The sequence below is a fragment of the Budorcas taxicolor genome, chromosome 10 (genome assembly GCF_023091745.1).
Source record: "Budorcas taxicolor isolate Tak-1 chromosome 10, Takin1.1, whole genome shotgun sequence".
NCBI classification, from domain to species: domain Eukaryota; kingdom Metazoa; phylum Chordata; class Mammalia; order Artiodactyla; family Bovidae; genus Budorcas; species Budorcas taxicolor.
Window position 1 is genome coordinate 52,965,764 of NC_068919.1, and position 27,366 is coordinate 52,993,129.

The window sequence follows — 27,366 nt, forward strand, 5'->3', positions numbered from 1 at the left end:
TCGACGGTGGTGGGGAAAGCCAGAGGGGGCGGGGAAGCGGGCCTGAGACCCTCAGCCGGGGCTTGACCCCCAGGTGCATTGTCCGGCGGGGCCCGTCCCCTCCCCCCGGGGCCACGACCCGGCCGCCACGGGGCCCCCTCCCAGCGAGCGTCTCCCTCCGCGGCCGCACCGACCTCGCGGTCCTCAGACCAGGGGCCAGATGTAGAAAGTAGTCCCCAGGCCAGCAGCCGCGGCGCTGTCCACTCCACCGCCCCCGCCCCCTCCAGCCGTCGCCTCACTCCGCCCCCGGGCCGGACGCTCGGCCCCCCCCACCCCGCCTCCTGCGAGCGGGTGTCCTTGCGCCGGCCTCGCCGCTCCCGCAGAGAGCAGACACCCGCCGCACCACGCCACGCCGGTACCCGAGCGGGAAACCCACGCTGCGTGTGTCCAGCCGCCGCGCGAAGAGGGCTCGGAGTTGGGGGCTGGCAGGCGGACAGCGGCTGAGGGACGCCGGGGGAGCATGCCCGCGCAGCCCCGCTGAATGGCGTCTTCCCTGCGACCCCTCGCCCGGCCGCGGCCGCCAGGGATGCTGCTCGGCGCGCTCCTGCTCCTGCCGCTCCTCGGCCGCATTCCAGGTGGGCGCGCTTTCTTCTGCGGCGGTGGGAGTGAGCGGGCTGGGGAAGGAGGCAAAAGGGTGCGTGCGTTGGGAGGCGGCGGGGTCCTCTGCGGGAGCACTGACCCCCGGCCTCTGCCCCCTCCCTGCAGCCAGTCGGGAGCCGCTGGAACGCGAGGTGCGCGCGGGCTCTGCTGGGGCGCGGGCGACAGTGGCCGCCTCTCGCAGCGCCCGCCCCTCCTCGCTGAGCTCCCCCGGCCGCGCGCTGGGGGCCGACGCCCGCTGTCCACTGTCCCCCCTGTCTCTTCGTGCCATTGTCCGCGCTCCGGCCGTGTCTTCGCCTCCGCGCCCAGCCCGGGCACCGCGCGCCCGCCCGCCCGCCTGTCTGCCTGGGCCGCAGCAGCCGCACGTGGCTTTATTTATATTGTTTCCTTAGTGGCAGCCTCGCCGCGCAGGGGGGCGCCGCTTTTCCGCGCGGCTCCCGGGTTTGTAGTGGGGGCTGCCTCACATTTTGGGGCGGGGGAGAAAATAGGTGAACTCAGCGTCCAGGTCAGACCCCTAAGTGCTCCCACTTTCCCGGAACCGGATCGAATGAGGAGGAAACGGGAAGGGTGGCATTGGAAAGAGAAGAGGAGTGGAAGTTTTGTGGCCCATTTGTGCCCCGGAGGGGAGGAAGAAGTGTCCTGAAGCTGAGAAGGAAGGTATCAAAGTAGGATTTACTTCTCACAGCTAGGTATTTGGGGGCAGGATCTGAGGGGTGCACGAATGTAAAGATTCCTCCGAACTCCAGGTTAGTTAGCCTTGCGCAAACTTGGATGAACCAATTTTTGGCTTTTTTTTTTTTTTTTTTTTTTTTGCGCGTCCGGGTTGCTTTTTCCCCAAACGGTTAAGAAGTGTAAAGTGGAGGGGGGTGGGCGGGGAGAAGAGGTGTTCAGAAGAATGGGTTCTTTTATTTATTTACAGGTTACAAACCCCAGACTTTGGTGTTCTAACCACACCCCTCTTCTCCAGGAGGAGTTAGTTTTCTTTTAGCATGAGAAAAGGATCAAAGTCGGATGTGACTCGGAAACACAACGGGCGCCTTCCGGAGTGGTCCTCGCTGCGCGGGGCTGTTAGGGTCGCTCTTGTCGCCCTGGGCATCCATTAGGAGAAGTCAGCAGCCCGGGCGTGGGAGCGTGACTGGTGTGTGAGGTTTGGAGGACCTGCCTTGATGAGAAACAGATCAGTCCGTGGATTGGTACTGTGAAATGAAGACAATCAGAAGGAATATGAAATGCACTCCACCCCCCACCGCCCCGCCCCGCCCCGCCCCTGCTCCAGGACGCTAATACTCTACTCGGCCCCAGTCAGTATGCAAGACTTTAGTTGACCTTTGCGCTAAATGAAGGAGGTGACAGGATGCTTTATTCTGGCGGTGATGTGTATACTTAGAATAAAGCCTTTCCTCTGCTCTGATAAAAATGTGTATTGGTTGATTAAGCAATCTCCTCTCCCTATTAGACAGTAAGGACCAATTAGTCACACTCACCACCCCCCCCCCAACAGTTGGTAGTTCTAAAAAAAAAAAAAAGAAAAAGAAATAGAAGGTTCCTAATCCGATCACCCACTGAGTACAAGCAGCAAGAGTTACCAGCATTTCAGAGTCAACTGTTTGTCCTTTAAATACCTTACCATACTCTGCAGAAATTAAGTAAATGGGTCTCTTTCAAGAAGAGACAGAATCTTTGCTGTTAAAGGGCAGGTATAAAAGTGCAAACTTGTAACTTGGCACAAAAGATAAAACGCACTTGCCAGAGGACTAGGTGCCAAGGGTTTCAAAAACTCTTCAAGGGACAAGGAAATAAACTTGCTTGTTCACAGAGTTGGAGTTTTGCTAATGATTTCTTGTAAAATTAGACTTTTACGACTTACTCTGTTCAAGATCTTTTTGACAAGCTTGTAAAAGTAGCAAACAGCTTTTGCTCAAGAGCTTTCCTGACGATTTTGAAACTCTAGCATGGGACTTGAGAACAAAATTCTTACAAGGGATGAAAAGTTATTGAAATCTTCCCTAGGCTTTTAGTGTAAGATGTTGTAAAAAGATTTATCTGATTTGCTGAAAAGGTTTGCTCCCTTTCAGGAAACTTAGATTGGTTTATTAAGGTGTTTGTCAGTTAACTAATCTGGTTTGTTAAACTGTGACCCATTACACTCTGAATATGTGTTTTACAATTGTGTGCTAAGAAATGATTTTACACCTGTAATTGTGGATATGCCTTTCCCCCCTTTTCCTTGTAGGAGTATGGTGCTTTAGCGAACTGGTTTTTATAAAAGAACCACAGGATATAACTGTTACAAGAAAGGATCCAGTTGTTTTAGATTGCCAGGCTCATGGAGAAGTTCCTATTAAGGTCACTTGGTTGAAAAATGGAGCCAAAGTGTCTGAAAATAAGCGGATCCAGGTTCTGTCCAACGGCTCTTTGTACATCAGTGAGGTGGAAGGCAAGCGAGGAGAGCAGTATGATGAAGGATTTTATCAGTGCTTGGCCATGAACAGACATGGAGCCATTCTTAGTCAAAAAGCTCATCTTACTTTATCAAGTAAGTGCTTAAGTTCTTGATTGTTTGATGTTTTTCACTGCTACATTTTGATGATTTTTTGATTTTCATTAGTATGCTAACCTGGAGATAGTACTTGATGCTAAGGCCTGCAAAAAAATCTGAGGGGAAAATATATATGCATGTATAAATTTGAATGAATGAGAACAAAAGTCGCATTTATGTTTAGAACACCAGAACTTGTAGAGGTGACTTTATATGAATAAGCACTTCAAACTCTGAAAAGAGTTGGTGAAAATTTAGTCAACACAACAACGGTTGTTCTAAAATCTCATTTTTTAAATTAATAATTAAATTTTGAAAATCATAAACAGTGTTTTCTGCTTTTCAAATGGTCCTTAAACCCTGAATCTTCCATATAACCCAAACTTTCAGTTCTCTGACTGCTTTAAGATCACCCATGTTGCCTTTAATTGAAAGAGAGGGCACTGGCCAGTAACTCTCAAGCCTTTGAAGTATTCGTAGGCTTTTCCTGCTGGGAGAGAAAGAGATTAAGGCCATTTCCATATTATGCCTAATGGACTTAAACCAGATCTGCCCATTTTTTCTCAGTTGTCATAAAGTTTGCTGTCTAATGATTTCCTTTGTATTAACAACCCCATCAGATCAACCATTTGTCCGAGTGACCCACTGCTTGGTGGTTGCCCTGATAACCGTTGAGTATAAACGTGGGCCTAAGATAGTTAGAGAACTCCTTGTTTTCATTGAAGCTTTCCATCTCTTCAGGTGATCCCACACCCAGCACTCAAGATTACAATAGACAAAATTTAAATCTTAATACACAACTGTATCTTAAGAACAGTTTTACAGGCATCGTATCCACATGTTTTTGTTAATCCACAAAAGATAGATTTTGCTCTACACCTACAAATTGATCATTTACAAGATGAACACTAGGAGGAGGGAGCTCTTGAGATAAAGTCATAATCTTCAGGAAATACTTTCTTCAAGGTCTCCACAAGTTAAAATTTAGGAAGCTATTGGTGGGGGTTTCCTAGGTGACTTTATTGTAGCAGTCCGTATTTATGCTACCTTCATTTTAGTAACTTATTTGCGCAATAATAATTAATAGTAGAAAATAAATTGTAAGCGAAGATCTTTTTATATTGAAATATGTCAGGAAAGTAGAGAAATTTCCAATTCTAATAAGCCTGAGAGAATGTCTGATAAACTTGCCTTTTTTTTTTTTGCTGTGATGATTGGTCAGTCATCATTTCTTGCTGTTGTTGTTGCTGAGTAATGGTTTTTCACTGCCATATTGTTTTCAGGATAGTGTGCTTTTTATGCCTATGTTTTATTCATTTAATTTTTGTCTAATTGTTCCATAAAGGTGTAATTTTTTTCACCTTTTTGGGTTTGTGGAATCTTGTGTTTTCATGTCCAAAAACTGTAACTTATATTACTTTGCCAGAGAGGAGAAGGGGCAGGATGGAAAGGTGGAGGGGGACTGATGGCTCTGAAAGATTTGTCATGACCACTTGATATCAGGACCTCCTTAGCAGCCTGACAATTCTAGGATGCTTAGAAATGCTTTGAAAACACGCAGAGCTTTCAGGTTTCATAAATAGTCTCAATAGTATTGACAGTAGTAACTAACAGTGTTAGTAACAGTGAAACAAAGGTTTGTATTGGCTTTTGAGTAGCCTTAGGTTTTGTATCTTTATAAAAATTATTAATGACAAATATTTTATTAGATGTAAATATTTTGAAGGATTTGGTGGTGAAGTAGTTTTGATATTTTAAGTATCAAAAAAACCTTTTTAGTTAAACTATGTAGAACATTGCTTTGCTATTAAAATATCAACTATAGTATGTTAGTTATAGGAACCACACTTTTCATATGCACACATCTTATTAACTTGGAGGAGGTACTCTGCTCAGAAAGTGCATTCAGTTATTATAGATTTAAAGTAAGATATGCCTAGTGGGTTTAGATTTTTCCTTAAAATATGAAATTTCTTAGAGATTTAAAATTTACAAAGTCCTGATATCAGAGAAGCCATGTCCAATGACATTGTAGGCTTGGATGACTTTATCCTGTGTTCAGGGTGAAGATGTAATACATATTAAACAGGAAGAGAATAGGCATTAAGTGGACATTCTGGTTTTTTTTTTTTTTTGAAGGCTGGCTCTCTCCTAGTTACTGATAGCAGCGGGGTGCAAGTATGTTCTTTTTATTTTCTGGTCAAGGGTTTTGTTGCCAAGCATATCATTTAGTTCTGAAGTGTAATAAATATAGCACCTGGAAATCTAAAACTTTAATCAGTGCGAGTTTTAGATTTTTAACACAGGCAATAAAGTCTTGGTTTCTAAACTTAGGAACTAGAAGCTGAAAGTTGCACTCTAGGCAAGAATTCCATTATTCATGTGTAAATTAGGAATTCACAGGGTTAAAAGGTTAGAAACTGGCCAGGATGAGGTTTACCCTTGTGATAAAGAGCAGATGACCCTCATTCATTGGTCGAAGCTTTCATGTAGCTCTTCTGCAAAGTTAGTTATTGCCATGAATTGTTCCTGAGGAATGCAGAAATTCAAATGTGAACAGGCCTTTCCTTAAGTGTCACTGTGGAGCCTTATCTCCCAGGCACATCAGAGCCTGCTGTGTGGACAAGGTTCCTCCCCTAAGGCCTGGAGGCTTTGCTTTCCTGTTCATCCAAGCACAAAAGAATTTGTCTAACTTAGCTTTTCTAAGGCATCCCATTTTTAAAGGAAAGTATAGGGTTAAAGTAATATTTAGTTTTTTTTTTAAGTTAATCCTTTTTATTGATAGCTATTTTAGCCATTTTACATTTTTATGTAATTAGGATAGAAAAGGGAGTGATGTGGAGGGCTCTTTTTCCAGTTGTATACTATAGTAAGAACAGGAGATTCAACCTTTACCTATAAATTTCAGTATTTTTAACTTTTGGCAGATCAAATTTTCACTTTCATAGGTGCTAAGTCTTCCCTATATAAATAATTTAATTTAAATATTTTAGGAGTAAGAAATAATCTATGACATCTTGACATTTCTTACATTCTAAATGTTGAAGTAAGTAAGATAAATTTCATAGAAAAGCATTAGTGTGGTAAAACGGTCTCATATTTCAACAAGTTTAAATTAAGATAAGAGACATTTGAGAGAAGTAAAGGAGGAGGCGGGTTGTGTTCTGTGATGTGTAAAAAACTGGCGGTAAGCTAGTGATTGAACAGGAAGCTGGTTGTTTATTTCCTTTCCATAAAAGGTGGAAATTGAAGTCTTAGGATGGAGGGAAAGAGCTGACATAAAGCTGACTTATATTTGCTGGGTTTTTCACGACTGTTCACTTGGGTGTGAAATAAATTTTAAGTGAGCATTTGTAGCTGGAAGACCATAGGAATTATTACAACTTTATGATGGATTTCACACCCCGCCCCCTCCAAATTTTGAGATTAGTTTTAGCATCCGTAAAACTAATAGCAGTAGTTGTTTTCCTTTAAAAGACTGTAGGTTGTTTTCAATGAATAACATGTTTGTCATTTCAGTTTAAGTTCAGATGAAATGACATTTTTTGGTGAGATTAATGAAAAACTGTTCTATGAGTGTGGTTTCTATTTTAAAGAGTAATACATAAATTATAGCTCAAAGCTGATCTTTGAAATGTGAAGGTAAAACATATTCAAAACATTAAAAGTCTTTTTAGAAAGAAAAGAAGATGGGTGGTATATTGAAAAGAGAAAGATAAGAACTATGAACCTATTAGCCTAAATTTTGAATTTTATTCATCATCCTCGACCCCAGATGGGCAAGAATTTGCTTCACTGACACTTAGTGAGATTTGTAGATGCTGTGAAAAGGATAACATCTCTTACCTGTGTGCATGTTCACATCAAATCAAACTGTTAACAGTTACTTGTCCGAACTCTAGAGTGCCAGCACAAAAGCAAAAGTTGTTTGATTTTGGAAAAATAAGACAAACTGAGATATTTAGAGAGACTAATCTGCCAGCATTGTAGATAAGGTTCAGATGGTGCTTTCTGGGATCCAAGAAAAACCATCTTTAAATAGAAGAGAGGGTGGTATGGTTGAAAAGTACATGTTTAAATTAAAAACTGACCATCCTAAAATCGTCTAAGTTAAGGCAGGGAAGTAAAAGCACATGTAGTTCTACAGGCTTATTTACAATAACACTTGGTTCTTAAAATCTGTCTGCCTAAAAGGTTTATCAGGTACCTGTAATATCTGGATAATGAAACCAGTTTTTCCCACTTTGCACTTGATTATTGAGGATCATTTCTCATTTTCAGAAACCTGTAATACTATCTCACTATTTTTCAAAGTTGTTGGAGTTCTTATTTTTCAATGAAGCAGAGTCCACTGAGGGATAGAATTATAATTTGGTTTAAGATGTATAAATGTGTTTGTTTATTTCTGTCAAGCTTCTTAATGGAATTTTGACGGGCATTTGGTATGGCCCTGCTGTGTCAACTAGCTCTGATTGTTCTAAAGAAAGGCCCTCACTCTCAGCACTTGTTTGTCTGGGCATTTGTTGTCATTTCCCCTGAATTTAACAGCTGGGCTTATTGATGAAGTCCAGAGCAGTTTAAAAGAATAGCAGAAAACAAATCTCTTAAGCAGCTGTGTTAGGTTGAATGAGTATTTCAATTAATAAATGAATGCATTTGAGGTTACTTTTTTTGAAAACTTTTATATTCTTGACTACAATTTTGAGACATGATTTTTTTCTCTCTGATTGGCAAAGGTGCTCAATTAAGGTCATTTACTTTCAGCTTTTAAACTGGCAATTACTATTAATGTGAAAATAATCAATAATGTTAAGTCAAGCATTTTGCTGAGGATTATGCTTGCATTTTACAATCATCTGATTATTGATGTTTTAAGAAAAATTCTAAAAATTATACCGCAAATATAAGCTTTTTCTTGTCAGTCAGGGCTATCTTAGTACTTCTGACAGTTTATGGTGTTCAGACTCTTTATTAAAACACTTTAAAAACTCATCATTTTCTAAATATCTTAGTACGTAAGAGAGGAAGAAGATATGGTTGTAAGCATTGAAGCAGAATTGACAGTTGCCCTAACATGATAATTGGCACAGAGGAAGTTCACAGTCAACAATGGACAGTAGTGATGTACAAAAAGGTAAAACTGTACCAAATTACCTTCAGTGGCTGTAATTCTGAAGCCAAGTGAACTGCTTTGGGGATACGTATTACAGAGGATAAAGGCGTCATCCTCACAAAGGTCTCTGACACTAATCTGACAAATACTTTCCTGACTTTTACATTTCTTGTTTTTTTCTTTTTTAAAACCTCTGGTTCTCAGAAACTGCTTTTGATGAGCTTTAAAAGCCAAATTCTTATAGACTGAACAGAAGGTATGAATTAAAAATTTTTTTTTTAGTTTCTAGAGTGTTTGCTTTTCTGTGTGTATGTGTGTGTGTATTTTATAGCTTTAGTATGTGTAGTGACTAGATTAATCAAGTAACTATTGGGGAGTGCAATCATTGTTCAGGGTCCTGGTTTCAAACTTGTATCCTTGCTGGACTTAATTTTTAGGACTGATGGAAATAAAATTTTCTTTAAAATTTTTGCTTTATGAAACTATAGTAAATCCCTGTTTGGAACAACGTGACATTAAAAAAAAATGATGTTGCTTTATATAGATAACTTTCTCTAAGTAAATCATATTCCTTTGGGATAATCCCCCCAAATGCCCCCCCCCTTTTTTTTGGTAGTCTTTTTAGTACTACTGAGAATATGATTTAGTAGTACTTAGAATGGATCTTCAACTCCACCAATATACCAAATATATATATAGAGAGAGTTAATCGATTACATTTCTCAGGGTTTCTCAGCCTTGGTTCAGTTGAAATTTGGGGCTAGGTAATTCTTCATTGTAGATGCTGACTTGTATAACATAGGATGTGTAGCTTCTAGACACCAGATGCCAATGGCACCGTTTTCTAGCTGTGTTGATGAAAGAATGTGTTTTGGGAGGCAAAATCACCCCTGGTGGAGAGCCACTGATGTTTCTGAAAGTAGTGGCAAACTTCAGTCCAAGTAATACTTGGTTACTAGTTTTTTTTAACTGTTTCTGTCTTAACTTGATATTCAAATTTTCTTGGTGTTAGTGTTAAATTTATTGATTGAAGACTCCTTTTCATCCCTTTTCACACTCAAGAGTATGTTGAAAACTGCTATTAAGAGTTTACCCTCCTGTAGGTTCATTCATTTTGATTTCAGTATTTTAGATATTTTCTTGGAAATTTTTTTTTCTTAATGTGATGGACACTGTAGTTGAAGAGATGAGAAATCTCCATGTGTGGTGAATGTTAGAGAATGTTAGAGAACATCTTTTGTGAGTGCAGCAGTGAGTGCAAGGGACCTTTGGAAGGAGGTCGCCATTATCTTCATTACCTCCACCATAGTCTGGACGAGGAGATACCCCTACGTCCAAGGCAGAGAATCCCCAGCAAGACCATAGGCACTGGAGTGGCAGCTGCGCAGCACTGGAGCAACTTCGAGGAGACACCCCACGTCTAAGGGCAAAGGAGAAGCCCTAGCAAGATGGTAGGAGGGGCAAAATCACGTTTAGAATCAAACCCCATACCTGCCAGAGACACTCAGAGGGCTCGAACAAACCTTGTGTGCGCCAAGACCCAAAGACAACACAGAGACTGAGGCAGAACTGTGTTTGAGTGTCTCCTGTGGCACTATGGGACTTCCCTGGTGGCTCAGATGGTAGAGCATCTGCCTACAGTGCGGGAGACCTGGGTTCGATCCCTGGGTCGGGAAGATGCCCTGGAGAAGGAAAGGGCAACCCACTCCAGTACTCTTGCCTGGAAAATCCCATGGACGGTGGAGCTTGGTGCAGGCTACTGTTCATGGGGTCATAAAGAGTCAGGCACGACTGAGCAACTTCACTTGTGGCGGTATGGGTTAGCAGTGGACTGCTGCAGAGGCAGGGGCTCTGGGTGCAGCAGACTTGGGTATGGCTTAAGCCCTCTTGGAGGAGGTCACCATTAACCCCACCACAGAATTGCCCGAATTTACACAGGACTGGGGAAATAGACTCTTAGAGGGCACAAATGGAACCTTGTGTGCACCAGGACCCAGGAGAAAGGAGCAGTGACCCCACAGAGACTGACCCAGACTTGCCCATGAGTGTCTAGGAGTCTCTGGTAGAGGCGTGGGTCGGCGGTGGCCTGCTGCAGGGTTGGGGTCACTGAGTGTAGCATGGGGCCTTTTGAAGGAGGTTGCCATTATCTTCATTACCTCCACCGTAGTTTGGTTCCCAGGTAAATAACAGGGAGGGAACACAACTCCACCCATCAACAGAAAACTGGATTAAAGATTTACTGAGCATGGCCCTGCCTATCAGAACAAGACCCAGTTTCCCCCTCCATCAGTCTCTCCCATTAGAAAGCTTCCACAAGCCTCTTATCCTTCTCCATCAGAGGACAGACAGACTGAAAACCACAATCACAGAAAACTAACCAATCTGATCACATGGACCACAGCCTTGTCTAACTGAATGAAACTACTAGCCATGCCTTGTAAGGCCACCCAAGACGGATGGGTCATGGTGGAGAGTTCTAATATAATGTGGTCCATTGGAGAAGGGAATGGCAAACCACTTCAGTATTCTTGCCTTGAGAACCCAGGAACAGTATGAAAAGGCAAAAAGATAGGACACTGAAAGATGAACTCCCTAGGTCGGTAGGTGCCCAATATGCTACTGGAGAAGAGTGGAAAAATAACTCCAGAAAGAATGAAGAAACAGAGCCAAAGCAAAAATAACACCCAGTTGTGGCTGTAACGGGTGGTGTAAGTAAAGTCCAATGCTGTAAAGAGCAATATTGTATAGGTCCATGAATCAAGGCAAATTGGAAGTGGTCAGACAGGAGATGGCAAGAGTGAATGTCAACATTTTAGATATCAGTGAACTAAAATGGACTGGAATGGATGAATTTAACTCAGATGACCATTATATCTACTACTGTGGTCAAGAATCCCTTAGGAGAAATGGAGTAGCCATCATAGTCAACAAGAGTCCAAAATTCTGTACTTGGATGCAATCTCAAAAACGACAGAATGATCTCATTTGTTTCCAAGGCAAACCATTCAGTATCACAGTAATCCAAGTCTGTGCCCCTACCAGTAATACTGAAGAAGCTGAAGTTGAACAGTTCTATAGCTCAGTTGGTAAAGAATCCACCTGCAGTGCAGGAGACCCCAGTTCTATTCCTGGGTCAGGAAGATCCCCTGGAGAAGGGAAAGGCTACCCACTCCAGTATTCTGGCCTAGAGAATTCCATGGACAGTCCATGGGGTCGCAGAGTTGGACACAACTGAGCCACTTTCACTTTCAAATGAAGACCTACAAGACCTTCTAGAACTAACATCCCAAAAAGATGTCCTCTTCATTATAGGGGATTGGAATGCAAAAGTAGGAAGTCAAGAGATACATGGAGTAATTTGGCCTTGGAATACAAAACGAAGCAGGTCAAAGGCTAACAGAGTTTTGCCAAGAGAACGCACTGGTCATAGCAAGCACCCTCTTCCAACAACCCAAGAGATGACGTTACACATGTACATGACCAAATGGTCAATACTGAAATCAGATTGATTATATTCTTAGCAGCCAAAGATGGAGAAGCTCCATACAGTCAGCAAAAACAAGAGCAGGAGCCTACTGTGGCTCAGATCATGAACTCCTTATTGCCAAATTCAGATTTAAACTGAAGAAAGTAGGGAAAACCACTAGACCATTCAGGTATGACCTAAATCAAATCCTTTATAATTATACAGTAAAAGTGCGAAATAGATTCAAGGGACTAGATCTGATAGACAGAGTGCCTGAAGAACTATGGACAGAGGTCCATGACATTGTACAGGAGGCAGGGATCAAGACCACTCCCAAGAAAAAGAAATGCAAAAAGGCAAAATGGTTGTCTGAGGAAGCCTTACAAATAGCTGAGAAAAAAAGAGAAGCTAAAGGCAAAGGAGAAAAGGAAAGATATACCCATCGGAATGCAGAGTTTGAAAGAATAGCGAAGAGACATAAGAAAACCTTTCTCAGTGATCAATACAAAGAAATAGAGGAAAACAATAGAATGGGAAAGACTAGAGATCTCTTCAAGAAATTAGAGATACCAAGGGAACATTTCATGCAAAGTTGGGCTCATTAAAGGACAGAAATGGTATGGACCTAACAGCAGCAGAAGATACTAAGAAGAGGTGGCAAGAATGCACAGAACTGTACAGAACAGATTTTCTTGACCTGGATAAGCACAATGGTATGATCACTGACCTAGACCCAGACATCCTGGAATGTAAAGTCAAGTGGGCCTTAGGAATCATCATTATGAACAAAGGTAGTGGAGGTGATGGAATCCCAGGTGAGCTACTTCAAATCCTAAAAGATGATGCTGTGAAAGTGCTGCATTCAATATGTCAGCAAATCTGGACAACTCAGCAGTGGCCAGAGGACTGGAAAAAGTCAGTTTTCATTCCAATCCCAAAGAAAGGCAGTGCCAAAGAATGTTCAAGCTACTGCACAATTGCACTCATCTCACATGCTAGCAAAATTCTCCAAGCCAGGCTTCAACAGTACCTAAACCATGAACTTCCAGATGTTCAAGTTGGATTTAGAAATGGCAGAGGAACCAGATCAAATTACCAACATCTGCTGGATCATCAAAAAAGCAAGAGAGTTCCAGAAAAACATCTGCTTTATTGTCTGTGCCAAAACCTTTAACACTGTGGGTCACAACAAACTGGAAAATTCCTAAAGAGATGGGAATACCAGACCACCTGACCTGCCTTTTTAGAAATCTGTATGCAAGTCAAGAAACAATAGTTAGAACTAAACATGGAACAACAGACTGGTTCCAGATTGGGAAAGGAGTATGTCAAGGCTGTATATTGTCACCCTGCTTATTTCTATGCAGAGTACATCATGCAAAATGCCAGGCTGGATGAAGCCCAAGGTGGAATCAGGATCATTGGGAGAAATATCAATAACCTCAGATACACAGATGACACCACCGTTATGGCAGAAAGCAAAGAAGAACTAAAGAGCCTCTTCAAAGAGGAGAGTGAAAAAGTTGGCTTAAAACTCAACATTCAGAAAACGAAGATCATGCCATCCGGTCCCATCACATCATGGCAAATAGATGGGCAAACAGTGGAAACAGTGAGAGACTTTATTTTCTTGAGCTCTAAAATCACTGCAGATGGTGACTGCAGCCATGAAATAAAAAGACGCTTGCTCATTGGAAGAAAATCTGTGACCAACCCAGACAGCATATTAAATAGCAGAGACATTACTTTACCAGCAAAGATCCGTCTAGTCAAAGCAATGGTTTTTCTGGTAGTCATATATGGTTGTGAGAGTTGGACTATAAAGAAAGCTGAGTGCCAAAGAATTGATGCTTTTGAACTGTGGTGTTGGAGAAGACTCTTGAGAGTCCCTTGGACTGCAAGGAGATCCAGCGAGTCTATCCTATGGGAAATCAGTCCTGAATATTCATTGGAAGGACTGATGCTGAAGCTGAAACTACAATACTCGGTCCTCTGATGTTAAGAGCTGACTCATTTGATAAGATCCTGATGCTGGGAAAGATTGAAGGCGGGAGGAGAAGGGGACAACAGAGGATGAGATGGTTGAATGGCATCAGTGACATGATGGAGATGGGTTTTAGTAGGCTCCAGAAGTTGGTGATGGACAGGGAGGTCTGGTGTGCTGCAGTCCATGGGGTCACAAAGAGTCACACACAACTGAGCGACTGAACTGAACTGAACATGATGATAAGTAAAACTGTACGAGATTAACAACCATAGAATAACATTTGCTGTGTAGTAGGTGGTTCATTGGGTAAATTGTTAACAGAAGTCTTTTCAGCTCATTCACTGGTACCATAGACTTATTTTGGTCAGAAGTAATTTAACTTTTATAGATAATGATGTAAAGATGGTAGCATCTTATGAGGGTATCAAAGGGTTATTAAAAGGAAAAGAATTAGACAATACAATATTTAACTAGTACACAGAAAGTCACGTGGAAATTTTTGAGTGATTGTTATTGAAATATTTGTTTTATGTTATTTTTTTTAAAACTTTTTATTTTGTATTGGGGTTAGCCAGTTAACAATGTTGTGATAGTTTCAGGTGAACAGTGAAAGGACTCCACCATATATATATACATGTATCCCTCCCCACCACCCTGACTTCCCTTTCATCCAGCCTGCCATGTAAGATTGAGCAGAATCCATCTTCTGTACAGTAGGTACTTGTTGGTTATCCATTATGAAATATTTGTTTTACATTACTTAGTAGCAGTGGACAGGGATTTCGTAGTTTTTATCTTCTGCAGGATATTACTCTTTGTGTATGCCTCAGTTTTGGTTAAGTTGTTTATGCTAGTAAAAGTTGTGATTATTGCTACATGGAGTTAATCACCTGTAGAGGCCAGTAGCCACTGGTGACTCAAGGGGGAACACTGAGATAGATGAAGAAGGAACCAGAATATTTTAAAGTTGCTCTAGTGCTGAGCAAGGGTGGTTAAATGTTTTGGTACCGTGTGTTCTATGCCAAAAGTGTACTTGGGGTGGAACAAATCACGAATTAGTTCAAAATAGAATGCACATTTTCATTATATTTGAGGAAAATAGTATTTGGGTCAAAGCAGAATTTTAATTTTGTTGAGTTCTTACTTTCCTGTCCTTGTAGTCATTCATAAAGAGGTGATGGAGTTGACAGTTTCCAATAGCTGGTAAATACTCTTAGTGCTGCTGTGTTTTTTACTCAGTTGCTGAGAGGGGTGAGGTGGGAAGGCAGGAGGAATGATAGAAAGGCAGAAGAGCCAGACATTAATGCCTTCTCCATTGTTGGTGACTTACACAACTTTAGACAAATCACTTTATCATTCGGATCATTGTCAGATCCTGGACAGATACTTGTCTTATCTGTAAAAATAGGTATCTGGGGAGAAAAAGGAGGAGGGATGGATATTGAACAACACAGTGCCCTTAGTTTTGTAATTCTGTTATTATAGTTCTAAGTAAATGGCCAAGAGATTATGTTTTTGTAAGAGTGAGTCCAATGACATTGCAAGAGAACAATTTAAGTCATGGAGAAAAAATTAAAGTAGCTTGTCAGTTATTTAATTTGGTACTTTTAAGAATTCATACTCTTGCCATAGACCTTGGGAAATCTGCTTTTGGAGAGGGGAAGCCTTAAACCAGTACTGCTCATTTGAACTAGTATTATTTTTAGGAGTCTAGAAAAATAGATTACCTTGCCTGAGATTGGACAGTTCAGAATAGTTGTGCTGCTTTGAAGGCTGACATAGTGTAAGAGAGGTATAACTTTACAAATATGTGTCTGGCTCTGCCAGTAATTAATAGTGTATTCTAATCTTTATTGACTCGGTGTTTGAAAAAAGTAGTACTGATTTCATCTTAAGAGAGTTTTGCTAGTGTTATTAGTGTTTTAATAGAAATAGATTATACTGGCTTCCTGCTGTGACCACCAATTCCTGTTAAGAATGATAAGGTTTAATTTTTCCCCCAGCTTTCAAACTGAATTAGCTTGAATCCCTATGATTGGACTTAAAGTAATTTTGATTAAAGTATTGACCTCAAACTGGACAGATAACAAGAAAAAATGCTTTGATGTTGTATTGCATTTTGGTAGATCTCCTTTTTAAAAGGGAGATCACTAATTTTCTTGAATAATTTTACCAGCTAAAAGTGTTCACTATTTTATTAAAAAGAATTCATTTTTATATGTTTAAGAAAGCTGTATTTTCATGCTCTGACTTAGTAATAAGTTTAATATAGTTTTAATTGAGGAGGCAGCTTCAGAAAAGCAGTAAGATTACCAAAAGTTTCACCAAAAGGATTATTAAAGTTATCCTAATGATGGAGTAATGTTTCTTCAAAGTCTGTTAGTATCTTTACCTGGATGATTTACCACATTTTAGAAAATATACAGACAGAAGAAACTTTGTGAAATTTGAATCTGTCAAATGTCAACTCGGAAGTTCTAATATTTAGGGAGAGAATTTTACTGCTTAGCAGGTGGAATAATGAGAAAATATAAGTGGATTCACAGTTGGTCAGTAGGTTATCAGTTTCTTATCATACTTGAATTGACTCTGCCATTTTTTTTCTAATTGATAAATAGTTAATGTACAATATTATATACGTTGTATGTGTACAACATAGTGATTCACAAATTTTAAAGGTTATACTCCATTTATAGTTTTAAAATATTGGCTTTATTTCTTGTGTTTACAATATATCTTGCAGATTATTTATTTTACACTTAGTGGTTTGTACCTCTTAATCTCTTACCCTATTTTACCACTCCCTGCTTCCCTCTCCCCACCCACCCACTGGTAATCACTAATTCTCTATAAGATCATTTCCTTTTATTATAGTCATTAGTTTATTGTAGTTTTTAGATTCCACGTATAAGTGACATCATACAATATTTGTCTTTCTCTGACTTATTTCACTTAGCAAAATATTCTCCAAGTCTATCTTTGTTGTTGCAAATGGCAAAATTTCATTCTTTTTTATGGATGAGTAGAATTTCTTTGCGTGTGTGTGTGCATACCACATATCCAGTTGGACCATTCATCTGTTGGCAGACACTTAGGTTGCCGCCATATCTTGTAAATAATGCTGCTGTCAGCATTAGGGTATGTGTATCTTATTTGAATTTGTATATCTTTGTTTTTGTGAGGGTTTAAAAAATATATATATATATGTTTATATACCAGGGATGGAATTGCTGGGTCGTATGGTAGTTCTGTTTTTAGTTGTTTGAGAAACCACCTTACTGTTTTCCAATTTACATTTACCCTAACAGTGTGCACAGGTTCCCTTTTCTCCACATCATCTCCAACATTGTTATTTTTGTTGTTTTTGATGATAGCCATTTTGACAGGTGGGTGGTGATAGCTCATTGTGGTTTTAATTTGTATTTCTCTGATGATTAACAATATTGAGCATCTTTTCATGTGCCTGTTGGCCATCTGTACGTCTTCTTTGGAAAAATGTCTATTCAAGTATTTAGCCATTTTAAAAATCAGGTTGTTTGTATTTTTTATGTTAAGTTGTATGAGCTATTTATATATTTTGGATATTAACCTTTATTGGTCATATCATTTGCAAATATTTTCTCCCATTCAGTAGGTTGTCTTTTCATTTTGTCAGTGGTTTCCTTTGCTGCTCAGAAGCTTTTAAGTTTAATCAGGTCCCATTTGTTTATTTTTGCTTTTATTTCCTTTGCTTTAGGAGACAGATCTAAAAAAACATTGCCACCTTTTATGTCAGAGTGTTCTGCCTGTGTTCTATGCTAGGAGTTTATGGTTTCTGCTCTACCATTCTTTATCAGAACAGAAAGAAAGTGACTAATCAAAGATTTTTTTCCTGTTAGACAACTTTCAAAAGGGGATGACATTTTTAGAAAATAAAATAAAAGATATAGAAATGCATTATTATTTTCCACTGATCTCCAAACTTTCAAAGACTTGTTTAGATACTAGCTGTGAACATTTTAAAGAGAGAATCTTAAGATCCCATGAAACATATCCTATAGTCAGTAGTGAGTCCTTGCTTCCTAATTTGACTTGCAGTATCATTCTGCCTTTCTCTAACATGAGTAAGGATCATAAGTTGTAGTCTTAGACATTTCCATTTTGCAAATAATAAATATTAAGCTGGAAGGAGGTAACTGCTTTGTCCAAGGACACAGCTACTAGATCTGAGACCAGAGCTCAGGCTTGCTAATTCTAGTCATAAATTCACAGTACTTAAATACTTTCTCCTGTGTATTGTGTGGAAGTGTATCTTACTGTGTTCACATATATCTCATCAAGTGCAGAATATAAAAAAGTGAATGATAGTGGAACTGAGCCTGAAGTTAAAGATAATTTCTTAATATTTATATTAAAAATATTTTATCATTGTGCAGCTTACCTTTTACTGTACTTATATGAGGTGTTGTTCTTGTTGGTGCAGTGAATAGGTTAATTTGAAATAAAATCACTATTTTATTTCATTTGTAAAATGTGCTTATATTTTTATCAGTCCTGTGGCACTTCACAGAACTTCATTCTTGTGGATAACTTCTATGTAGGGATATTGAGCTCTTGTCCTTATAGACGCTCAGCGTTTGCTGATACATCTGTCCAAATGGAAGTTTGATTGAAGCAGTGATTTTCAGTGTGTCTTTGAATAACCTCCAGTGGACTGAAACACTTCTGCAATCAAAAGGTTGAGGGTTTTTTGTTTTTTTCTTAAATGAAAACTACTTTCATTTATTGGCCCCAGTGCCACACAGCTTGTGGGATCTTAGTTCCTTAAACTGTGTGGGATTGGACTCGGACCCTCAGCAGTGAAAGTGCAGTGGTAACTACTGGGCCACCAGGGAATTCCCCAAAAGGTTGGATTTTAAATAAATGATCGAGCATGTGTCATTATTATCTTATAGGAAGAGAGACATAGTGATAATCTATATCTAGCATGGAAATGGTTTTATAATAAGATTTTTATTGAGATAGGATTAACATACCACGAAGTTCACCCTGTTAAAGTGTACAAGTCAGTAGGTGTTTGTGCATCTATCACCACTATCAAATTCTAGATTATATCCAGAAAGAAAATCCACACCTCCCAATTCTCCCCTCCCCTATCACTGAAACAACTAATCCTGTTTCTGTATCTGCAGATTTGCCTCTTCTGGATATGTTATAAAAACAGGATCATACAGTATGTGGACTTTTGTGTCTTGCTTCTTTCACTAAGCATATATTTTCAAGGTTCCTCCATGTATTAGCATGCATCAGTACTTCATTCCTTTCGGGGGACTGTTTAAGATTCTGTTGTGTGACATACCACCTTTTATTTATTTAGCCATCTGCTGATGGTCACTGATTATTTATATCTTTAGGCAATCTTGAATAATTCTGCAGTAGACATTAGCACATAAGTAATTGTTTTTTGCATCCCTCTTTTCAATTCTTTTCGTCACGTACCTAGCAGTGAAATTGCTAGGTCATCTGAAAATTCTACGTTTAACCTTTTGAGGAGACACCAAACATCTTTTATGTGCTTATTGGCTATTTGTATATTTTCTTTGAAGAAGTATCTTTTCAAATTCTTTGCTCATTTAAAAAAATTGGGTTATTGATCTTTCTGTTGTTGAGTTATAGGAGTTCTATATGTATCTTGGACATTAACCCTTGTAAATTCTCTGATTCACAGATATTTTCTCCAGTTCTGTATTTTTGTCATTTCACTTTCTTGTTAATATTCTTTGATGCTCAAAAGTTCATAATTTTGATGAGGTCCAGTTGATTTTTTTTCTTTTGTTGCTTGTGCTTTTGATGTTATTTCTAAGAATCCATTACTGAGTCCAGTGGTAGGAGTCCAGCTTCACACTTTTGCATTTGGAAATCCAGTTGTTCTGGCACCACTTGTTGAAGATACTGTTGATTCCCTCTTGAATGAACTTGACATACTTGTTGAAATCAATTTGCCATAGATATATAGGGTTTGTTTCTAAACTCTCAATTCTATTTTATTGGCCTATATCCCTGCCTTTATAGAACCATGCTATTTTGATTATTGTAGCTTTGCAAAGTTTTTAAATCAGGAAATGTGAGTCATTCAACTTTGTTGTTCTTTTCCTAAGACTGTTCTGTCTATTCATGGCTCTTTACAATTCCATATGAATTTTAGGATTGGCTTTTCCATTTCTAAATAAAAGAATGTGGAATTTTGATATGGATTGCATTAAATCTATAGATGGCTTTGGGTAGTATTGATATCTTAATATTAAGTCTTCCAGTTCATAAGCAGTGTATCTTTCCATTTATTTTAGTCTTTATTTTTTTCCTGCAATATGTTACAGTTTTCAGTGTACACATATTTCATATTTTGGTGAAATTTATTTCTCACTATTTTATTCTTTTAGATGCTCTTGTAAATGAAATAGTTTATTATGAGTGTATATACACACGATGGCTTTATATGTGTCATCTTGTACCCTGAAACTCTTCTAAATTCATTTATTAGCTTTAGTAGTTTTCTTACAGATTCTTTGAAATTATATATAATCATGTCATCTGTGAATGATATAGTTTTACTTATTTTTCTCCATTGTATGCCTTTTATATCTTTTTATTATCTAATTGCTCTGGCTAGAACTTCTGTGTTGAATAAGTTCTCCTTCCAGTTATCAAAACAGAAATATGGCTATTACTACTGCAAGGACTGCAGCATATTATGGGAAGGTGCTTATGTGTGGTATCTACAGGGTTCTTACAAGATTTACTTCAAGCAATTTTGCAGAACTTGTCAGAAGTCTTATAACCCTTACCAAGTGGAGAATATCACCTATCATGTAAATCAGGTGTTTGCATTTTGTGTCTGAATTTGACGGTGGTAGAAGATCTTAGCAGAGAAGGAAATGGCAACTCACTCCAGTACTCTTGCCTGGAGGATCCCAGGGACGGGGGAGCCTGGTGGGCTGCCGTCTGTGGGGTTGCACAGAGTCAGACATGACTGAAGCGACTTAGCAGCAGCAGCAGCAGAAGGTCTTAGCGGAGAAGGCGATGGCACCCCACTCCAGTACTCTTGCCTGGAAAATCCCATGGATGGAGGAGCCTGGTAGACTGCAGTCCATGGGGTCGTGAAGAGTCGGACACGACTGAGCGACTTCACTTTCACTTTTCACTTTCATGCATTGAAGAAGGAAATGGCAACCCACTCCGGTGTTCTTGCCTGGAGAATCCCAGGGATGGGGGAGCCTGGTGGGCTGCCATCTATGGGGTCACACAGAGTTGGACACGACTGAAGCAACTTAGCAGCAGCAGGTCTTAGTGTAGTTTCTTGAGTGTATTTTCTGAAAGAGGCTAGGTTCCCAATGACCTTAGGTTTTGATTTCTTAGGTAGGAGTTGTAGAAATAATATTCAGCTAGGAAAATGAGACCTTAGTGAATGTTTCCTTCTGCTCTTGCAAATCTTGGTTTTGTTAACCTCTTTTGAAACTTATCTCACGTGCATTATGGAAGAGTATTTTCTTAATCTGCTATTCAGAGTCTAATGTAAATATATATATATATAAAGTGCTTATATATTTACATTAAAATGTTTATATTTTGCTACCCTCTATTTCTTATATTTCTCCTTCAATATTTGTTTCCTCTTGATGCTAGTTTAGATTTACTATTTACTTTTTTTCCTATTTCCTCAAGGTATAGTTTAGATTATTGTTTTGAGATCTTTCTTTTTTATTAAATGTACACATTTACTGATATATATATATATACATATATATATATATATATAATCTTCCTCTGAGTACTGTTTTCATCAAAACCCCCATGAGTTTTGGTATGTTTTATTTTTATTTGTCTCAAAATATTTTCAAATTTTTATTTTGGTGATTTTTCCTTGACCCATTGGTTAAGAGTGTATTGTTTAATTTCTACATATATGTGTCTTCTAGTTTTCCTTCTGTGCTTTTACTTCTAGTTTCATCCCATTGTGATTGGAGAAAATATTTTGTATAAGCTTAATACTTAAAATCTATTCAGATTTGTTTCATGGCCCAGCATATGGTCTGTCCTGGAGAATGTTCCTTGTATATTTGAGGAAAATCTTTTGGTCGTTGGAGAAGGAAATGGCAACCCACTCCAGTATTCTTGCCTAGAGAATCCTGTGGACAGAGAAGCCTGGAGGGCTGCTGTCCATAGGGTCGCACAGAGTTAGACACGACTGAAGTGACTTAGCATGCGTACATGCATTGGAGAAGAAAATGGCAACGCACTGCAGCATTTTTTGCCTGGAGAACCCCAGGGATGGAGGAGCCTGGTGGACTGCCATCGTTGGGGTCATACAGAGTCAGACACGACTGAAGTGACTTAGCAGCAGCAGCAGCTCTTTTGGTTAGAGTGTCTTTATATGTCTTATTAGATCTAATTGGTTTACAGTGTTCTTTAAATCCACTATTTCCCTGTTGATCGTCTGTCTAGATGTTCTGTTCATTATTGAATGTCTTGTACTGAAGTCTCTATTATCATAGAACTATCTATTTTTCCCTTCAATTTTGTCAGTGTTTGCTTCATGTATTTTGGGACTCTGTTGTTTGGTGTACATGTGTTTATAATTGTTCTATTTTCTTGATGAATTGACCTGTTTAGTTGTATTTAATATTCTCTCTTGTCGCTTATGACAGTTTTTGACTTGAGTCTATTTTGTCTGATACTAGTCTAGCCCCTCAGCTCTCCCTAGAATACCTTTAACATGGAATACCTTTTTCCATTCTTTCACTTTCAACCTGTTTGTTTCTTGGATATAAAATGACTCTCTTGAAGATAGCATATAATTAATAAATAATTTTTTAATCCATTTCACCAACTTCTGCCTTTTGATGAAGAGTTTAACCCACTTACATTTAATGTAATTCCTGATAAAAAAGGATTTCTGCCATTTTTATATTGTTTTTATATGTCCTGTGTGTTTCTTTTTATCTCTCATTTTCTCCACTACTGTATTTTTTTGTGATGAACCGTTTGACTCCCTTCTCATTTCCTTTTGTGTGTATTTTTTAGATATTTCTTTGTGGTTACCATAGGGATTATATTTAACATTGTAAACGTATAACTGTCTAGTTTGAATTGATGCCAACCTAACTTCAGTAGCATGTATAACTCTGCTCCTATGCAGCTCAGTCTAGCCTTAAAAAAAAATTATTTATTTATTATTATTATTTTTGGTTATGCTGGGTCTTCATTGCTGCACATGGCCTTTCTCTAGTTGCAGCAAATGGGGGGTACTCTTTATTGCACTGTGTGGGCTTCTCTTGCGATGGCTTCTCTTGTTGTGGAGCGCAGGCTCTAGGCAAACGGGCTGCAATAGATGCAGCCCATGGGCTTAGCTGTCCTGTGGCATATGGAATTTCCCCAGACCAGGAATCAAACCCTTGTCCCCTGAGTCTAGCCTTTTATATTAAACTGTGATAAATTGCATCTTTCTATGGTATGTCCCAGGAAAATAGATTTATAATTCTTCTATGGTTTTTCTATAAATTATGTAGGAAATAAAAAGTGGAGGTACAAACCAAAAATACATTAATTCTGACTTTAATGTTTTCCTATTTAGTTACATTTACTGGAGATCTTTATTTCTTCATATGGCTTTGAGTTACTGACTAGTAGTATCCTTTCTGGAGATGGCAATGGCAACCCACTCCAGTACTCTGCCTGGAGAATCCCATGTGTGGAGGAGCTTGGTAGGTTGCAGTCCATGGGGTCTCAAAGAGTCAGACATGACTGAGCGACTTCATTTTCACTTTTCACTTTCATGCATTGGAGAAGGAAATGGCAACCCACTCCAGTGTTCTTGCCAGGAGAATCCCAGGGATGGAGTAGCCTGGTGGGCTGCTGTCTATGGGGTTGCAAAGAATTGGACACTACTGACGCAACTTAGCAGCAGCAGTATCCTTTCATTTCAACATGAGGGATTTCTTTTAGTATTTCTTACAGGGCCAGTCTCATGGTAGTGAGCTTCCTTAGCTTTCGTTGATCTACAAATGTGTTAATTTCTGTCTCGTTTCTGAAGGATAGTTTTATTGGATATGCAATTCTTGGTTTACAGTGTTTTCTGTCACTTTAACTATGTCATTCCACTGTCTTCTGGCCTCTCTGGTCTCTGGTGAGAAATTAACCATTAATTTTATTGAGGAATAATAAGTATATGACCAGTCTCTTCTCTCTTGTTGCTTTCAAGATTTTCTGTTTGCCTTTGTCTTGCAACATTTTGATTATATTTATGTGCCTATCTTTCTTAATTCATTCTCTTGGAGTTCATAGAACTTCTTGGGCTTTCATCAGATTTGTAAATTTTTCAGCTATTATGTCCTCAGATAGTCTTTGTGCCCCATTCTCTCTCTCTTTTACTTCTAGAACTCCCGCAATGAATATGCTGATTGGCTTAGTGGTATCCCATGTGTCCTTTAGGTTCTGTTTACCCATCTTTGGTTTTGCAAATCATTATGTTTTTTTCTTTATGTGTTTTATTTTTGCCTTTTCTTTCATGTCTTTAAACATTTAAAATCCTTATCTTGCAGTATTCTTCAACTTTACTGTTAATCAAACTGCTTGAGGTGCCAAATTCCTTGTTTTCTGTCTGGTGATTTTCCTCAGGGCAGATTGTTTCCTTACGTGACTTGTAATCTTTTATTATGAGCTCATTTTCACTAGGGCTTAATATATCTGATATTATGGAAGTGTTTGCTTTTGTTTGGTGCTCTGCAGTTTCACTGGTCATGGACCAATTGGGGATTACTTTTTGGCTGCTCTACATTATTTGTATAATTTTGTCATCTGCACAAGTGTGTGGTAAAGTCCAGGCGTTTATGCTTGTCATGGAAATCATTTCTTCTCATCTAGGATAAAGTCTCCTTGTTGCTGAACTTACTGGTGGTTGAGTATTTCTACTAACTCTTCCACTGTTTTAGAGATTTCAGCCTCAGTTCTTAGTTAGTAATGCTGTGATGGAAGAAAACCACTTCTTCCTAGAAGCCTGTAATGCCTATAGCCGACTGTCATTGCATCAGGCCAAAGTTAACTATTCTGTCTTTGCCCTTAAAATTTTGTTAGTGGTGGTGATGTTGTTTTGAATATGTTTTGTACAACATTTCAGTGTGTTTTTAAGAGGAGAGAACATCTATATTTACTCAGCCTACTGTTCTGCAGGAAATGAAAAGGATTTGGAGGCTTGAAGAATCTTTTCTTACCTCAGAAACTATACACCTGATCTTTGAGGGCTTAGTTTCTAACTTCTTTTAACTTCACATCTCTGTATAATCCTAGCTATCTTCGTTTTATTTCTCAACACCTCTTCCAATTATATTTGTCTTTCCTTATTATTTCAGTCCAGTCCTAGGTAATGGGATCTTTCAGTGACCTTGACTTATATTCCCTTCCACTGCCAGAACATTCAAGAAAATGCTTGGCATATTGTAGACACTAAATCACTTACTGGCTTCTTGAGAATTCTGTTTTTAGACTTATTTCTGACTTGACATTGTCATTCTTTGCTTCAACAAATATTCATTGAAAGCCTGCTCTGTTGTTAGGTCCTAAGAATGCCACAATTTAATTACAAGAACAACCCCTGACCTCAGTGATAGGTTAGTGGGGGAAAGGAATTAATAAATAAATAATTTTTAGAATACTATGATTGTGCAGTAGTAGAGTGTATTTTTGATAGAATTGCATATGTAATATTTTTTCTAAGTTTATATTGAAAAAGTTTAAATCTGTAGAAAAGTGGCAGGGTAGTATAATGAATACCTGAATACCTTTCACTTAGATTCTTAGCTGTTTATTAAAATTTTGCCACAGTTGCTTCATCCTCACTCTGTAAAAATATAAGTTGCAGGCATCATAAAATTTTGCCTCTGAATACTTACGTGTGCATCTCCAAATGTGAGGTGGAAGGGTGGAAGGTACTTAGGGAGAAATAACTTGTGGAAGTGATGCCCAAGCTTAAATTTTAAAGGAAAACTAGAGTTTAGTTAGATGAGGAAGAGGATTAGTCCAATAAGGTGCAACAGTAAGTAATAGCATATTATGTGTGCGATAATAAGCTGTTTGGTGTTGCTAGAGGACAGATTTCAAGGAAATGATGCTCAGAAATAGAATCGGAGATGTGGACAGGATCCACTCAGAAAAAAAAAAAAGAAAGAAAGACCTCTTATATACCACATGCCATTTTAAGGAACTTAACCTGTGAATGATGAGGAGCTGCAGGGGACTGGACTGGCCAGTTTCTGTGTTACACTGATTACCCCGGAGTCTGTGAGAACAGCGTCAGGTGAACAGGGACAGAGGCTGTGACAGTAGCGCAGTGAGAGCTCCTAAGGGCCTGGACTAGAGCACCAGTAAAGGGATAAAGGGAAGACAGAGTTTAGGTTATTGTCAGGATTAAAAGTCAGCGGTGCTTGTTAGATGTGGGGAATAAGGGAGAAGAGAGGAAAAAGTTCAGAGTGATGTTGATATTTCTATTTTGGGTGACTTGGTGAATGGTCATGTCACCAACTGAGATAGATCACAGGAGGAGGAGCTAACAAATGGAGCAAGAGTATGAGTTTGGCTTGGAATAAGTTCATTTTTGGTGTCTGTGAGATACCTGTGTGGTCCAAGAGAGTGATTGGAGTCAGGAGAGACATGGCCTAAAGATGCTGAGTTGAGCATCACCAGAACTTAGGTGGAGCCCAAGTTGTGGGTACTTTTGAGCAGGATGGGTGTGCAGTGCAAGAAGCATGGGCAACCACCAGAGACAGAAGCAGTTGTCAGGAATGTAGGTGGAAAACCAGGAGGAAGTACACGCACAGAAGCCAAGGGTGAAGTTTCAAAGAGTTTATGAAACGAGATTAGATGCAATAAAGAGTTTCAATAAGACAAGACTTGAAAAATACCCTTTGCTGCAGACTATTACTAGGTCATTAAAGTCTTGAGCCATTTTGGGAGAGTGAAAATGAGCACAGTTTTTAGGAACACAGAATTTTCCCTAAACCTTAAATTGGGATAATTTCTCATTGTTTTAATATTGTCCAACATGATTTTCAAATTATAAATAATACTCATGTTATGATTTAGTAAAGTAATACCATTTTTTATTTTACTGAAACTTGTATCAATGTCATGGTTGGTACCAGAAAGTTGAGTTATTTAAATAGTATTTGTTGTTTAGTCACCCAGTCCTGTCTGACTCTTTGTGACCCCATGAACTGCAGCACGCCAAAGTTCCCTGTCCTTCACTATCTCCCAGAGTTTGCTCAAACTCATGTCCATTGAGTTGATGATGCCATCCAACCATCTCATCCTCTGTCACCCACTTCTCCTCCTACCCTCAATCTTTCCAACCATCAGGATCTCTTCCAATGAGTTGGCTCTTTGCATCAGGTGCCAAATTGATTTCCTTTAGGATTGACTGGTTCCTTCTCCTTGCTGTCTGTGGAACTCTCAAGAGTCTTCTCCAGCACCACAGTTTGAAAGCATTAATTCTTTGGTGCTCAGCCTTCTTTATGGTCCAACTTTCACATCTGTACAGGACTACTGGAAAAACCATAGCTTTGACTCTACAGACCTTTGTCGGCAAAATGATGTCT

At 39.2% G+C, this 27,366-nt stretch overlaps 1 protein-coding gene across 1 annotated transcript in view; it reads left to right on the top strand.

The window, feature by feature from the left end:
- Positions 1 to 498: 498 nt before the first annotated feature.
- PRTG (protogenin) overlaps positions 499 to 27,366 on the top strand; it is a 171,191-nt gene continuing 144,323 nt past the window's right edge. Inside the window, exons 1-2 of the mRNA XM_052647366.1 lie at positions 499 to 614; positions 2,870 to 3,172. Coding sequence (XP_052503326.1) covers positions 521 to 614; positions 2,870 to 3,172 — 397 coding nt within the window. The 5' untranslated portion in view covers positions 499 to 520. The remainder of the gene's footprint in view (positions 615 to 2,869; positions 3,173 to 27,366) is intronic.